Consider the following 17,500-nt stretch of genomic DNA (forward strand, 5'->3'; position numbering starts at 1 on the left):
CGACAAACTAAAAAAGGGAATACTAAAGACCAGGGGAAAAAAAGGCCGGAAAAGTTCAGCGTGGACTCGTTTTTATGAGGTTGTAAATCAGGATGATAGTAATGCTGGCTACGTGATTTGCAAGAGCTGCGACGCTGTTTATGTCTACGACAGTCACAAAACCGGGACATCGAACATGGTGCATCACATTTGTGCAAAACCCCGAACATCCACAAACACCCTGAGCATGAGCAGTTTCGTCCGCCGTGATCCCAGAAGAGTGCCACAGGATGTTAAAACAAGGCTTACAGATGCATGTGTGAACGCAGCTGCCTGCAGCAATTTGAGTGGCGCGAGCGCGCTTGGAGGTACGCTCAGCGCGTCTCCCAGATGATTGCGCACTGATGTGCGTCTGGGCCGTGACAGCGTGGCACTCATTGAATGTCTCTGCTGCATTGGATCAGTCTCCTTTCTTTAACAGGCAAAAGCTTTATAACCTCACTAATGCCTTGCATCGTCTATATTAGATATAGAACAACGGGCGGGTGGCGGATGGCGGGCGGGTGCGGTTTTGATTAAATGTCAGTTCGGGTGGATGGCGGATGGTTGACGACTTTTGTGATGCGGTTGCGGATGAAATAATTGCCTATCCGCGCATCTCTATAGGACAGGGTTTAAGAACCATATTTTTTTGGACTATATGCTGCACCCACAACATTGTTGATGAAATAAATCTATTGTTCCATATATTAGCCTCACCGTATTTTTCGGACTATAAGTCGCAGTTTTTTTCATAGTTTGGCCGGGGGTGCCACTTATACTCAGGAGCGACTTATGTGTGAAATTATTAACACATTACCGTAAAATATCAAATATTATTTAGCTCATTCACGTAAGAGACTAGACCAGGGGTCGGCAACCCAAAATGTTGAAAGAGCCATATTGGACCAAAAATACAAAAACAAATGTGTCTGGAGCCGCAAAAAATTAAAAGCCATATTACATACAGATAGTGTGTCATGAGATATAAATTGAATTAAGATGGACTTAAAGGAAACTAAATGAACTCAAATATAGCTACAAATGAGGCATAATGATGCAATATGTACATATAGCTAGCCTAAATAGCATGTTAGCACATACTTGCCAACCCTCCCGAATTTTCCGGGAGACTCCCGAAATTCAGTGCCTCTCCCGAAAACCTCCCGGGACAAATATTCTCCCGAAAATCTCCCGATTTTCAGCCGGAACTGGAGGCCACGCCCCCTCCAGCTCCATGCGGACCTGAGTGAGGACAGCCTTTTTTCATGACGGGAGGACAACAGGGTGACAGGAACTAAATCATCCAGACTAGAGACAAATTGTATTATTATGTTTATCTTACTTAAAAACAAATATATTTATTAATTTAAAAAAAAAAAAAAAAAAAAAAAATTACTATATTTTGCTAAAAACATCAAAATTAATTGTATTTTTATGACTCCTTATTACATCCAGCCATAGAATTATACATTAAAATAAACATATTTGAAATAATTAATTTTAAATGATCATAATTAATTTAAAATGACCATATTTAATTATTAAAATAATTGCTTGTTTATCAACAACTTTAGCATTTTATTCATTACATTTTGAAGCTCTCAGAAGCCAAGTTATGTTATATTCCTTAAGATTTATTTATGCAAGTTTGAAGTATCAATTATCTTAACACAGTTTGCATATTTTCAGGATGTAGATATATATATATATATATATATATATATATATATATATATATATATATATATATATATATATATATATATATATATATATATATATATATATATACAGTATATGTATGAAATACTTGACTTGGTGAATTCTAGCTGTCAATATACTCCTCCCCTCTTAACCACGCCCCGCCCCACCCCTGACCACGCCCCCCACCCCCACCTCCCGAAATCGGAGGTCTCAAGGTTGGCAAGTATGTGTTAGCATCGATTAGCTTGCAGTCATGCAGTGACCAAATATGCCTGATTAGCACTCCACACAAGTCAATAACATCAACAAAACTCACCTTTGTGGATTCACGCACAACGTTAAAAGCTTGGTGGACAAAATGAGACAGAAAAAGAAGTGGCATAAAACACGTCCTAGAAAGTCGGAGAAGGTTATACATGTAAACAAACTACGGTGAGTTCAAGGACCGCCAAAATTAGTAGGACAAAACGGCGCTCGCCAAATACTCGAATCAGTGAAGCATGTTTAATATGAACAGTGTGCTTTATAACAATTAGGGAGGTTTGTGTCATGTTTGTCCTCCTACAGAAACTATATTAAAACAAAAAATATATATTTTTCCCCTCATCTTTTTCCATTTTTCATAAATTTTTGAAAAAGCTCCAGAGAGCCACTAGGGCGGCGCTAAAGAGAGCCGTGGGTTGCCGACCCCTGAGCTAGACGTATAAGATTGCATGGGATTTAGCGATTAGGAGTGACAGATTGTTTGGTAAACGTATAGCATGTTCTATATGTTATAGTTATTTGAATGACTCTTACCATAATATGTTACGTTAACATACCAGGCACGTTCTCAGTTGGTTATTTATGCCTCATATAACGTACACTTATTCAGGCTGTTGTTCACTATTCTTTATTTATTTAAAAAAATAACATGCGACTTATACTCCAGTGCGACTTATATATGTTTTTTTCCTTCTTTATTATGCATTTTCGGCCGGTGCGACTTATACTCCGGAGCGACTTATACTCCGAAAAATACAGTATATACGTTGAGAAATTAGTTATTTACACAGAAATATTCTGTAAATGTTTATTTACATACCTTAATTGTTTCCAAAGGGTGTCTGTAACACGGCAGTAAAACGGCTGATCAAACAAAACAGAAGTCACCGTCACGGACCCACTAGCTGCGGAAGCTAGCTCTCCAATCAGCTAAACAGACTCAATAACTCCACGGTGACGTTTTGGTGAATTCAACAAAACAATACAAAAATAATGCCATTGTAGGTTAATAATACTAACACAGACACTAATAGACGTGTTAGCATATTAGCCAATGCTAACGCAACTGACTTCATTACATTAAAACAGGCAGAACGTGTACTTCTACTTCCGTTGCTCAAAAAGGTTAATTATTTCTAATTCTTCATATACTTTTTCAAGTTTTCTTGTAATCAGACCGTATTTTCAGTATATTAGATAGATTTTTTTTTAAATTAATTCTAATATACCGAAAATATGGTCTGATTACAAGAACATTTGAAAAAAGTATACTTCTACTTCTGGTTTAAAGCTTTAAACTGCAGTAATTCTTCTTCACCTCCTGCAGCACCTGCAGTGAGCGAGCCCGTCCAAAAGGTGGCACCGTAGCACAAACAATAACACGCCTGTCTAGTGTCTTTGCATGTGTTTTAAGAAAACGATTCGCTTCATGTCCGTCAGCGAAGTAAAACCCAGTAAATTAGCCGCACCGTTTTATAAGCCGCAGGGTACAAAGCGTAGGAAAGAAGTAGCCGCTTAATGTCCAGCAGAATTTACGGTAATTTAAACAGAACAATAGTAGGCAAAGGAAACACTAACTTATTATTTAACATATGAGTTGGACTTATAGTTTTTAGTGGCCATAATCATTATGTTAATTTCATGATGCAGTAAGTTGAAAAATGCGGACTCGTTTGTTACTGGATACTTTCTAATAGCAAGTAATATGCAACGATGATTTATTTATGATACTTGTTAATATTGACAATTGTGCCGTTTTACATCGCAATATTGTTCGACGAAGGACACTTATTACGTATGTTTAGCTTGTGTGCTATTGTGTGCTTAGCTGTTCCGTAGCTGCTAGCTCCTAGTAGCCCATAGTCTAGCATGTTTTTATCTTTTGTGAATCACTTCTGTAAAATAAAAGACCAACTTTGTGTGCTTATTGGAGGACATTTAGATGTTAACTGATCAAGTTCATGTCGAAGATTTTACGTTAAAGCTGACATAAACCGATGCTACTTTTTGTTTTTGTTATCAGACTGATATTCAATATCAATGTCGGATCGGGACATCCCAGAGTCTTAATGTTCAATGTGTATTTTCAAAGTGAAAATGTTTGAGAAAAGAGTGTTCTCACAAGAATTGGGCATGGTTTTGTGCGCACTGTGCAGCTTGTGCAGCGTTTCCCACAGGCCTGCAAACGAGACAATGTCGTTATTGTCTAATTTGCGTAATGAGGCATTTGCATGTAATTGTTTTGGACACTCGGAGAGAGGAATGGACTAAAATCAAGTAAAAAGCATGAAAAGCACAACAAATATGTTTAGAACTACCAATCAATGTTCTTATGTCGCTTTTTGTCACTTTTTATAAATGCCGCAGATAATACAGAGCTGCCTGTGAGTGATTTTTAGATGGGGAAGGGCCCGTGGCAGCACCCGTTGCTCGTTGAGAAGAGCAATACTGTGTTCGAAAGCCCACAAAGTGTACATGTTTGTCTTTGTTTCATGGGTATTTTTACATCAAGCATGAATATGTCACACTTTTTCGGTGGTTCTTGAATGCACTACAGTTATGTGCTATATGGAGCGCAAAAGTGCAAACTTACACATAACTCTGTTACGCTGCCATCGCTTAATAAATCCACCAAAAATGTCAAATACATGGTTGTGTTCTTTAACTTGATCACACCTTTTCACCTTCAAAACTAGTACAATATATATATGTTTTTTTTAGGAACTAGAGGAGGCATATTTGGGTAAAAACTGAAGAGCCAAAGCGGAAATGAAATGCTAACCGTTAGCACGCTGGCCAGATACCGTCAAGTAACAAAAAATACGAGCAAAATTAGCTAAAAAAAAAAAAAAGATAGCATGCTAACATGCTAACAATAGCATACTTACAATTGGCATTAGTGAAATACCAACATATCACACTGAGGTGTATACCTGCTAAATGAGCTGAAAAAGCGTTCACACTAATGTTAAAATGCTAAAAAATATGTGTCGAACCAAAATATATTACTTTAAGGTAAAAAAAAATTTAACGCTAGCATGCCAATGTTAGCATGCATCAAGTGCCAAAATATGCACAAATTTAGCTGAAAAAAAAAAATCAAGCATGCTAACAGGTAGCATTTGTCAAGTAACATATTTGACGCTGAGTTTAGTTTAGTGTGAAAAAAAAAATCAGTGTAAAAAATTAAATATTAAAAATTCAGTGTTTAAAAATTCACTGTTAAAAAAAAATCAATGTAATAAAGTTCAGTCTCCAAAAAAATCTGTGTATAAAAATCTACTGTGAAAAAAAAATTCAGTGCACAAAAATTCTATGTGAAAAGATTAACTGTAAAAAAAAATCGGTGTATAAATCAGTGTGAAAAAATTAAGTGAATAAAAATTCACTGTTAAAAAAATTCAGTGTGAAAAACATCAGTGCATAAAAAATAGCTAATAAAAATTAACTGTTAAAACATTCAGTGTATAAAAACTGTATAAAAATTAACTGTTAAAAACATTCAGTGTGGAAAAAATAAGTGTATAAACACTGTGTGAAAAATATCAGTGCATGAAAAAATAGTTAATACAAATTCACTGTTAAAAAAATTCAGTGTGAAAAAAATAAGTGTATCAAAATTCAGTGTGAAAAAAAAAAAGTATAAAAAAATCACTGTTAAAAACATCCAGTGTATACAAACTCGGAGTATAAAAATTCACTGTTAACAAAATTCAGTCTGAATAAATAAGTGTATAAAAACTCAGTGTGAAAAAATTAAGTGAATAAAAAATTACTGTTAAAAAACTTCAGTGTGAAAAACATCAGTGCATAAAAAATAGCTAATCAAAATTCACTGTTAAAACATTCAGTGTATAAAAACTGTATAAAAATTAACTGTTGAAAACATTCAGTGTGGAAAAAATAAGTGTATAAACACTGTGTGAAAAATATCGGTGCATGAAAAAATAGTTAATACAAATTCACTGTTAAAAAAATTCAGTGTGAAAAAAATAAGTGTATCAAAATTCAGTGTGAAAAAAAAAGTATAAAAAAATCCCTGTTAAAAACATCCAGTGTATACAAACTCGGAGTATAAGAATTCACTGTTAACAAAATTCAGTCTGAAAAAATAAGTGTATAAAAACTCAGTGTGAAAAAATTAAGTGAATAAAAAATTACTGTTAAAAAAATTCAGTGTGAAAAATATCAGTGCATAAAAAAATAGCTAATAAAAATTCACTGTTAAAACATTCAGTGTATAAAAACTGTATAAAAATGCACTGCTTCTAACAGTGTATAAAAATTCAGTGTGAAAAATATCAGTGCATAAAAAATTAAGTTAATAAAAATTCACTGTTAAAAAAATCCAGTAAAAAAATCAGTGTATAAAAATTCACTGTTAAAGAAATCAGTGTGAAAAAAATAAGTGTATACAAATACTGATCCAGAAAAATGTGTTATATAAATTCAGTGTTAAAAAAATAAGCGTTTAAAAAATTATGTGGAAAACAATTTGGTGCAGAAATATTTGTTGCTTCAAAACTCACTTCAGGTAAATTAAGAATGAAGCGCCTCATTGGCTGGTTCTGAGACAGGATCGATTGCTTCAGTATTAATTTATGTAAGTGAGTCTTGAGTTTTGAAGTAACAAATAATTCTGCACTGAATTTGTATACACTAGATTTTAACAAACTGAATGTTTAAACAGTTTATTAAATTAAATTGTCTGCATAATTTGATAAAAAAAAATAAAAAAAATTCAAACGCAAAAAAATGCAGTTAAATTGTCTAAAAAAATACAAATAAAAAATTAAAAAGTATTTGTAATAAAGACACAAATTTACCTGCATAATGCCCTATTTCACCAATTACTGCAAAAATAACTTCCAGTCAAAATATAGTACCAGATTTTGTTGTGCTTTGTTCATGTGCAGAAAGCTTGCACAATTATTAGCACACTGCTAACAAAAAACAACCCTGTTTGAACATGACTTTTTCGTGAGAACATCTCGACTCCAACTACGTCGCACATCTCTGTGTCGTGACTGTTTTGTCTTGCTTGTTCACCAGGGAATGCGGCGTTGAAAGTTTTACTTGGGTAAAACTTTGTCGAAACACAACCGAAATTGCATGCTTGTCCACCAGGCGAAGACATGAATCGGAGGTGTTGACCGTGTCACCACAAGAAAGGGGAAATTCAATTATCGATTTATTTAATATGAAACAGATTCCTCTTTCCTGACTCTCCCAGGTGTAAAAAACAGCGTTATAGTACTTCTTATGGTGACACGGTTTACTCTCTATGTCGTACTTTCCGTACTTCTGCATGGATGCTGACGTCATGATGTTGCCTGACCATGCACCGTCCTTGCTCCTCCAGGCCCCAGCACCACCTGCCAGGAGGACTCCTGCGCCAACATGGGCGTGTGCATCCAGCAGTGGGAGAACTTCACCTGCGACTGCTCCATGACGTCCTATTCCGGGACTCATTGCAACGACCGTGAGTACCGCTAAGTTCACTTTCTCTGGCCTCGCTACGTCTCAGCTTGAAGTTGCTTCTTTTGGTGTTTTGGAAGTTAAGGTTTGTAGCGTTGGATGAGGTTTGTTGGTTGTTTGGGGTAACGGAAATGCAGCCGTTATGTTGTTGTTTGGAAGTGTCCACTTTTTACCTAAATTGTTGGTGTACATAATTGGTAGAAAGTCATGAAAAAATGTCCGATTGCGCCAGAACATGGTTGTCATTACACTCTACACCAGGCCCGAGCTATTATTTTGACTCGGGGGGCCACATTTAGAGAAAAAATGTGTCTGGGGGCCGGTATATCTATTTTTAGGAACACTAATGCAAAACCTCACAAATGCTAAAAACATTATGACAGACCGCCTTAAAGAAACGTAATGGAATTTTACATGTTTCTATGAAGGATAAAACACTGAATATTGACAAAATATGAATGTCACACCCTTTTTCGATCGACATATTTTACAATCAACTGAAACTCAACAAACAGTGAAATATGAACGCGAAGGGTACAAAATAAACCCACCTACAATCTGATATATCACTAAGCTTTAGAACTTTGTCGTGAAAATTTCCTTCCGCGTCTGTGGAAAGGCTTCCCGCCCACACTGCTTGGTGCCTCGTCTGAGCTGCTGTGACGTAGATTACCATAGTAACTAATTAGATTGCCATGGTAACTAGTATATCATCCATAAGCGCAGATTCCACCATTGAAATACTTTGTATAGTTCAAGACTTATGGTAACCTGAAAACATGACTGCACATCATAATGGTAGCTACACTTTCCATCTTAAAGATCCCCCAAAAAATATTTGGGAATGTCCGGCGGGCCAGATTGAAAAGCTTAACGGGCCACATGTGGCCCCCGGGCCTTAATTTGCCCAGATCTGCTCTACAGTCTATTTAGGACCCTAACATGCAGAGCACCGCAAGGGCCCATTCAAAATTGCTGGCTTTTCTTCCATACCTTTTGGATATATTTAATGACCACACACCATACACCCCCCCCCCCTACACATTTCTATTACATATAAGATGTCCGGGGGGCTAATAGAAGTGTGGAAATTGATGTTCTGTGTACCACACACACACACACACAGCAGGCCTAGACAGGAGGAGGACAGAGTGTAGGTACACAGAACGTCAGAGGGTCAAATGTGCGAGAAAATGAGAGCAGACAGTGTTGAAAAACAATGTTGCAACCTTGTGTGGGAACCGCAGGTGCAGATACACAAAAGAAGAATATCTGTGGGATGCAGAAACTGGCAGAGAAATGTTCCGTGCAACGTTCATATTGTTGTTACTCTGCCAGCGTTTGTGGGTCTGATGGACCCCTTGCATTTTGTGGCTTTTAATGCCTCACAATCAAACACTTTTATGTTAAAATACTGAACAGATGTTTTACCTTATCCCAATATATCCTGGCTGAGTAACAACAATATGAATATTACACAAGGGTTAAAATGACTGATACTACACATATAGGTGATGATAAATTGCGCAAAAAAATTCCTCCGTCATAAGATGTAAGCGTGGCATTGCGCCGAATTTGCCCCGATGTTGTTTGGCCATTTTTTGGCGGAAAAAAAGGGGTCGTACTTGTCACGTGTGGTGCGCATGGTGATGCGGGGTTTTGTTCTCCCAGGAAGCAAAGGACGAATCCGGACAGGACTTACAGGTGACGACTTGATTTAATAGAAAAATAACACAAAACTGGTACAAAACAGAAAAAAAACCGACAGGAAGAGGTGCCGAACGCACTGGAAGCTAAGGCTAACACTTAGCACAGACTATGGAACTTAGCTGAGTATAAATCAAGAACGAACTTACGTGGCAGTCGTGTGAAAGAAAAGACAAAGAAAGCAGAACGAGTGATGAACAAAGGTGGGCTTAAATAGCGTCTCTGATGAGAAACAGGTGCGCGTGCAAGGCAGGTGAAAATCAAGTAACCATGGTGACGAAACAAACTCACTGGTGCACAAGTAATAACAAAAGGAGTCCAAAACTAACCAAACATAACTTAACAAAACATGATCCGACCACGGATCATGACAGTACTTTAATGAACTCCTTTTAAGAACTTTGATCAACCGAGTCACCGTTAAAATTACTGATACTACACATATAGGTGATGATAAATTGCGAGCAAATTTTTCATACGTCATAAGATGTATACGTGGCATAGCACCAAATTGTGTATGTGTTTAAAATAGGCTGATAATTACTGGGTCAGTGTTTTTCATATCTACCATTGTTCTGTTTGAATAATTTCCCTTGATCGAGTTCTTCCAACATTCCTCCTTACAAAATGCTGATATCATATTGGATGAACATGGGTATCAGTCAATACTCAAGACTTCAGAATCGGAAGTGAAAAGGTCATACTTGGGTACCATACTTGCCAACCCTCCCAAATTTCCCGGGAGACTCCCGAAATTCAGCGCCTCTCCCGAAAACCTCCCGGGACAAATATTTTCCCGAAAATCTCCCGATTTTCAGCCGGAGCTGGAGGCCACGCCCCCTCCAGCTCCATGCAGACCTGAGTGAGGACAGCCTTTTTTCACGTCCGCTTTCCCACGATATAAACAGCGTGCCTGCCCAATCACGTTATTCCATACGAGGCGTCCGGCATACCGCCGATGAGCATGGTGCAGATGGAGAAGATCTTCTCGGCGTCCGTGTTGACGCACACGTTGCCAAAGCCGACGCTGGTCAGGCTGCTGAGGGTGAAGTAGAGGGCGGCCATGTACGAGCTGCGCACCGACGGACCGCAGACCGTGTTGTTGACGTAGGGCATCTCCAGGCGTTTGCCCAGCTCATGGAGCCATCCTTGGGGAAGAGATGGGAGGACAACAGGGTGACAAGAACTAAATCATCCAGACTATAGATAAATTGTATTAAGTTTATCTTACCTAAAAATAAATATATTTATTAATTAAAATGTTTACTATATTTTGCTAAAAACATCAAAATTAATTGTATTTTTATTTGTATTTTTTCTGATTACATCCAGCCATAGAATTATACATTAAAATAAACATATTTGAAATAATTAATTTTAAATGATCATAATAATTCATTTAAAATGACCATATTTAATTATTAAAATAATTGCTTGTTTATCAACAACTTTAGCATTTTATTCATTACATTTTGAAGCTCTCAGAAGCCAAGTTATGTTATATTCCTTAAGATTTATTTATGCAAGTTTGAAGTATCAATTATCTTAACCCAGTTTTGTTTGCATATTTTCAGGATATATGTATATATATATATATATATATATATATATATATATATATATATATATATGAAATACTTGACTTGGTGAATTCTAGCTGTAAATATACTCCTCCCCTCTTAACCACGCCCCCAACCACCCCCAGAAATCGGAGGTCTCAAGGTTGGCAAGTATGTAGAGTACCCACAGTGATATCAGATCATAGTTCTCTGCATTTATCCTGCCCTGCTTCTTGATGATGATACTGTACATTGTTTGGTTTTACTTACTGATATCATTGGCTATTCCATGGCTTGTTTTGAAGACACATGCCTCTTTTTTTTTTTTAGGTTGTTAAAGTGAGTAAAATTAATTTTGGTTCTGTCGTCCACTTTGACGTCACTTGTGATATCCTAAAGTCTCTAGCACAGGGGTGTCAAACGTACGGCCGTTTGCCAAGTATAAAAATGAGCCTAAATTTTTGAATGAAAGAAATTGCTGTTCTAAATGTGTCCACTAGATGTCGCAATAGCAATTCGTTGTATCTTTGTAGATGATGCTACATATGTAAAAAAAGAAAAAGAAATAAACCACATAATGTTAGTTATGTTAGTTAGTTCGGACTGTCTGATTGTGGCGGTCCGCTCACTGTATGATCAGTGCCAGAGCTTGGTCCGCATTGCCGGTAGTAAGTCGGACACGTTTCCAGTGAGGGTTGGACTCCGCCAAGGCTGCCCTTTGTCACCGATTCTGTTCATAACTTTTATGGACAGAATTTCTAGGCGCAGTCAAGGCGTTGAGGGGATCTGGTTTGGTGACTGCAGGATTAGGTCTCTGCTTTTTGCAGATGATGTGGTCCTGATGGCTTCATCTGGCCAGGACCTTCAGCTCTCACTGGATCGGTTCGCAGCTGAGTGTGAAGCGACTGGGATGAGAATCAGCACCTCCAAATCCGAGTCCATGGTTCTCGCCCGGAAAAGGGTGGAGTGCCATCTCCGGGTTGGGGAGGAGATCTTGCCCCAAGTGGAGGAGTTCAAGTACCTCGGAGTCTTGTTCACGAGTGAGGGAAGAGTGAATCGTGAGATCGACAGGCGGATCGGTGCGGCGTCTTCAGTAATGCGGACGCTGTATCGGTCCGTTGTGGTGAAGAAGGAGCTGAGCCGGAAGGCAAAGCTCTCAATTTACCGGTCGATCTACGTTCCCATCCTCACCTATGGTCATGAGCTTTGGGTTATGACCGAAAGGACAAGATCACGGGTACAAGCGGCCGAAATGAGTTTCCTCCGCCGGGTGGCGGGGCTCTCCCTTAGAGATAGGGTGAGAAGCTCTGCCATCCAGGAGGAGCTCAAAGTAAAGCCGCTGCTCCTCCACATCGAGAGGAGCCAGATGAGGTGGTTCGGGCATCTGGTCAGGATGCCACCCGAACGCCTCCCTAGGGAGGTGTTTAGGGCACGTCCGACCGGTAGGAGGCCGCGGGGAAGACCCAGGACACGTTGGGAAGACTATGTCTCCCGGCTGGCCTGGGAACACCTCGGGGTCCCACAGGAAGAGCTGGACGAAGTGGCTGGGGAGAGGGAAGTCTGGGCTTCCCTGCTTAGGCTGCTGCCCCCGCGACCCGACCTCGGATAAGCGGAAGAAGATGGATGGATGGATGGATAATGTTAGTGCACCAGTCGAGGAAAATGAGCAAACTACATAAATAACATCCTGTAATTTGATTTTGATATTTTTTCATCTTGATTGAAAATGAACACTGAGTTGACTGATGATCACATAATTTATTCAAAAAGTATAAATAACGACAAATAAAGATAGAATACTATTAACCGCAACATGTAAGTGTAAAAAAATTAATAATAATACATGATTTGTACATTTTCAGAATGTTCTTGTATTTTTAAACAAATCAATCTGAAGTTGTCTTTATTTTTAAGTTATCGTGCCGTGATTTTACCAGTCCGGCCCACTTGGGAGTATATTTTTCTCCATGTGGCCCCCCCATCTAAAATGAGTTAGACACCCCCTGCTCTGGCATGAGCTGATGCAAGTGCGGCGTGCCACCACCGGGGGGCAGCACACGCCCGCGCACGCCCGCACACTCTTCCCGCTCTGCAGGGAGGGAGTGAGATGCAATCCCCGGAGCATGAAATCAGATTTGCTGCTATTTTCCTCCGCTGCTTTTTGGCTCACGAACTCCGGCCGTCTCCAGTGTGTACCCACATCCCATCCAGTCCGTGGACACATTGCGCCACGACTATCCCTAAAATCGCAGATCTTTTTGTTTTTATTTCCGTTCCCAACAGCCTGCACTGGAATTAAAACGGCGAGTGGGCGCATCTTGGCTCGCGTGTATCCTCTTTTTACTCAGTGCGCACATTGCTTTGAGAGTTTCTAATTAGCAGCATCTTCCTGTTTCTGTGCCCTCCTCCTCCTTCCTAATAGCTGGCAGCAAATGGCAGTAATTGTCTGATTCTATCCAGCCAGTCAACATTTTTTTTTTGCCAGTAAAAGCTCTCCGGCCTCTTCAAGTGTTCAAGGTTTGGTCGTGTGTGCCCTTACAAACTATACACCAACACTCTTTTGCACGGAGCCGTGCTCTGCTTTTACGGATATATTTTGGCATTTTTACTGTGGACTTTTCCTTGGCGTTCAGCTGCATTTTTTTCCAGGGCCGATATCAATTATTAGTCGTCAAGGAGCCGGTATTCGTTAGCAGTAAAATTTACTTATTTTTTGGACTATAGAGTGCACCTGTGTATAAGCCGCACCCATTAAACTTTAGAAGGAAACATGTCTTCCATATATTAGCTGCAGATATACACTATATTGCCAAAAGTATTCGGCCACCTGCCTTGACTCACATATCAATCAATCAATCAATCAATGTTTATTTATATAGCCCTAAATCACAAGTGTCTCAAAGGGTTGCACAAGCCACAACGACATCCTCGGTACAAAGCCCACATAAGGGCAAGGAAAAACTCACCCCAGTGGAACGTCGATGTGAATGACTATGAGAAACCTTGGAGAGGACCGCATATGTGGGTAACCCCCCCCCCTCTAGGGAGATCGAATGCAATGGATGTCGAGTGGGTCTAACATAATATTGTGAGAGTACAGTCCATAGTGGATCCAGCATAACAGTAAGAGTCCAGTCCACAGTGGGGTCAGCAGGAAACGGGTCAGCAGCGCAGAGATGTTCCCAACCGATACACAGGCGAGCGGTCCACTCCGGGTCCCGACCCCGGACAGCCAGCACCCCATCCATGGCCACCGGACCTGAGTGTCTCCCCCTCCACAAGGGATAGGGGGGAGCAGAGGAGAGAAGAAAAGAAACGGAAGATCAACTGGTCTAAAAAGGGGGTCTATTCAAAGGCTAGAGTATACAAATGAGTTTTAAGATGGGACTTAAATGCTTCTACTGAGGTAGCATCTCTAACTGTTACCGGGAGGGCATTCCATAGTACTGGAGCCCGAATAGAAAACGCTCTATAGCCCGCAGACTTTTTTTGGGCTCTGGGAATCACTAATAAGCCGGAGTTCTTTGAACGCAGATTTCTTACCGGGACATATGGTACAATACAATCAGCAAGATAGGCTGGAGCTAGACCGTGTAGTATTTTATACGTAAGTAGTAAAACCTTAAAGTCACATCTTAAGTGCACAGGAAGCCAGTGCAGGTGAGCCAGTATAGGCGTAATATGATCAAACTTTCTTGTTCTTGTCAAAAGTCTAGCAGCCGCATTTTGTACCAATTGTAATCTTTTAATGCTAGACATAGGGAGACCCGAAAATAATACGTTACAGTAGTCGAGACGAGACGTAACGAACGCATGAATAATGATCTCAGCGTCGCTAGTGGACAAAATGGAACGAATTTTAGCGATATTACGGAGATGAAAGAAGGCCGTTTTAGTAACACTCTTAATGTGTGACTCAAAGGAGAGAGTTGGGTCGAAGATAATACCCAGATTCTTTGCCGAGTCGCTTTGTGTAATTGTTTGGTTGTCAAATGTTAAGGTGGTATTATTAAATAAATGTCGGTGATTAGCAGGACCGATAAACTTGAAGTGCCATCCCATGGAATTGTCCAAAATGTTTTGGTATCCTGGAGCATTCAAAGTTCCTTAGTTCACTGGATCTAAGGGGCCAAGCCCAACTCCTGAAAAAACAACCCCACACCATAATTCCTCCTCCACCAAATTTCACACTCGGCACAATGCGGTCCGAAATGTAGCGTTCTCTTGGCAACCTCCAAACCCAGACTCGTTCATCAGATTGCCAGATGGAAAAGCGTGATTCATCAGTCCGGAGAAGGCGCCGCCACTAGACTCAAGAGGAGTGGAGATCGCTTGACACCACTGCATCCCACGCTTTGCATTGGACTTGGTGATGTATGGCTTAGATCAGGGGTCGGGAACCTTTTTGGCTGAGAGAGCCATCCATCCCTCTTCTTCCGCTTATCCGAGGTCGAGTCGCGGGGGCAGCAGCCTAAGCAGGGAAGCCCAGACTTTCCTCTCCCCAGCCACTTCGTCCAGCTCTTCCCGGGGGATCCCGAGGCGTTCCCAGGCCAGCCGGGAGACATAGTCTTCCCAACGTGTCCTGGGTCTTCCCTGTGGCCTCCTACCGGTTGGACGTGCCCTAAACACCTCTCTAGGGAGGCGTTCGGGTGGCATCCTGACCAGATGCCCGAACCACCTCATCTGGCTCCTCTCGATGTGGAGGAGCAGCGGCTTTACTTTGAGCTCCCCCCTGATGACTGAGCTTCTCACCTTATCTCTAAGGGAGAGCCCCGCCACCCGGCGGAGGAAACTCATTTCGGCCGCTTGTACCCGTGATCTTGTCCTTTCGGTCATAACCCAAAGCTCATGACCATAGGTGAGGATGGGATTGTGGATCGACCGGTAAATTGAGAGCTTTGCCTTCCGGCTCAGCTCCTTCTTCACAACAGAACGATACAGCGTCCGCATTATTGAAGATGCCGCACCGATCCGCCTGTCGATCTCACGATCCACTCTTCCCCCACTCGTGAACAAGACTCCTAGGTACTTGAACTCCTCCACTTGGGGCAAGGTCTCCTCCCCAACCCGGAGATGGCACTCCACCCTTTTCCGGGCGAGAACCATGGACTCGGACTTGGAGGTGCTGATTCTCATCCCAGTCGCTTCACACTTGGCTGCGAACCGATCCAGCGAGTCGTGGCGTTACTGTCGTGGCGGTAATCCTAGAACCCGTTGGTGGACACCGGCGGTGAGGGATGCCGTCAAGCTGAAGAAGGAGTCCTATCGGGTTCTTTTGGCTCATAGGACTCCGGAGGCAGCGGACAGGTACCGACAGGCCAAACGGTGTGCGGCTTCAGCGGTCGCAAAGGCAAAAACTCGGACATGGGAGGAGTTCGGGGAAGCCATGGAAAACGACTTTCGGACGGCTGACAGAGCCATGAAAGCCACATATTTTAAAATGTATTTCCGTGAGAGCCATATAATATTGTTTAACACTGAATACAACTAAATGCGTGCCTTTTTAAGTAAGACCAACATAAGTCTCTTATTCTTTTTAATAACATTGTTATTCTGAAGCCAACCAATTATAAATGCAATACTTCTTACCATTAATGCGACTTCTTGAAGAGGTGGGGTAGAAAACGGATGGATGGATTAAAATGCATGAGAGTGTTTTATATTTTGAACGTTTTTTTTAAAGGGGAACATTATCACAATTTCAGAATGGTTAAAACCATTAAAAATCAGTTCCCAGTGGCTTATTATATTTTTCGAAGTTTTTTTCAAAATGTTACCCATCACGCAATATAGTGTCTGTGAAGAAAAATCCATAAATTAGTCGCACCGTTTTGAGCCACAGGGTTCAAAGCGTAGGAAAAAAAAGTAGCGGCTTATAGTCCGGAAAATATGATAGTAAACAGCTGGACATGGTTTTGAGTTTTTTATTCTTTATTTTTTTCTGTTTTTTAGGAAAAGTCGGACCAGTAGCGACTTATTTCATGCGGTGCTAATGTTGTGGTTAATTTAGCAGCTAAAAACTTCCGGATATTTCACAAACACCTTGTACATGTGTCTTAAAGGAGCATCGACATTTGCAATTAAAAAATATAGAACATTCCTTGGGGAAAATTGGTCAAACATATGGGATTTCTCTCCATCACAATAAATAACCATTTGCTCAATGTTATACAACCATACTTGCCAACCCTCCTGAATTTCAGTGACCCTCCCGAAAATCTCCCGGGGCAACCATTCTCCCGAATTTCTCCCGATTTTCACCCGGATAACAATATTATGAGCATGCCCTGATGGCACTGCCTTTAGCGTCCGCTTTTTCACCATACAAACAGCGTGCCGGCACAGTGACATGTTGTATGCGGTTTCTGCAGAAACACGTAAGTGACTGCAACACATACTTGATCAACAACCGTACAGGTCACACTGAGGGTGGCCGTATAAACAACTGTAACACTGTTACAAATATGCGCCACACTGTGAACCCACACCAAACAAGAATGACAAACACATTTCGGGAGAACACCCGCACCGTAACACAACATAAACACAACAGAACAACAAAAATCCCCAGCAGCCCTAACTCTTCCAGGCTACAATATACACCCCAGCTACCACCAAACCCTGCCCCCCCCCCAAATCTCCCGAATTCGGAGGTCTCAAGATTGGCAAGTATGTATCCAACTTTATAGCATTATATAGCATTGTAAGGTTTCCTCATGAGTAACACAAATATTGGCGAACATTCAAATAAAAACAATTCTGGGCTC

The 17,500-nt window shown here is 40.6% G+C and overlaps 1 protein-coding gene across 10 annotated transcripts in view; it reads left to right on the forward strand.

The window, feature by feature from the left end:
• nrxn3b (neurexin 3b) overlaps positions 1–17,500 on the forward strand; it is a 1,114,596-nt gene that overhangs the window by 635,019 nt on the left and 462,077 nt on the right. For all 10 annotated transcript variants that reach the window (XM_061987032.2, XM_061987031.2, XM_061987039.2 and 7 more), the window contains one exon: positions 7,352–7,471. In XM_061987032.2, coding sequence (XP_061843016.1) covers positions 7,352–7,471 — 120 coding nt within the window. The remainder of the gene's footprint in view (positions 1–7,351; positions 7,472–17,500) is intronic.

This window comes from Nerophis lumbriciformis, linkage group LG26, assembly GCF_033978685.3.
Source record: "Nerophis lumbriciformis linkage group LG26, RoL_Nlum_v2.1, whole genome shotgun sequence".
NCBI lineage: Eukaryota > Metazoa > Chordata > Actinopteri > Syngnathiformes > Syngnathidae > Nerophis > Nerophis lumbriciformis.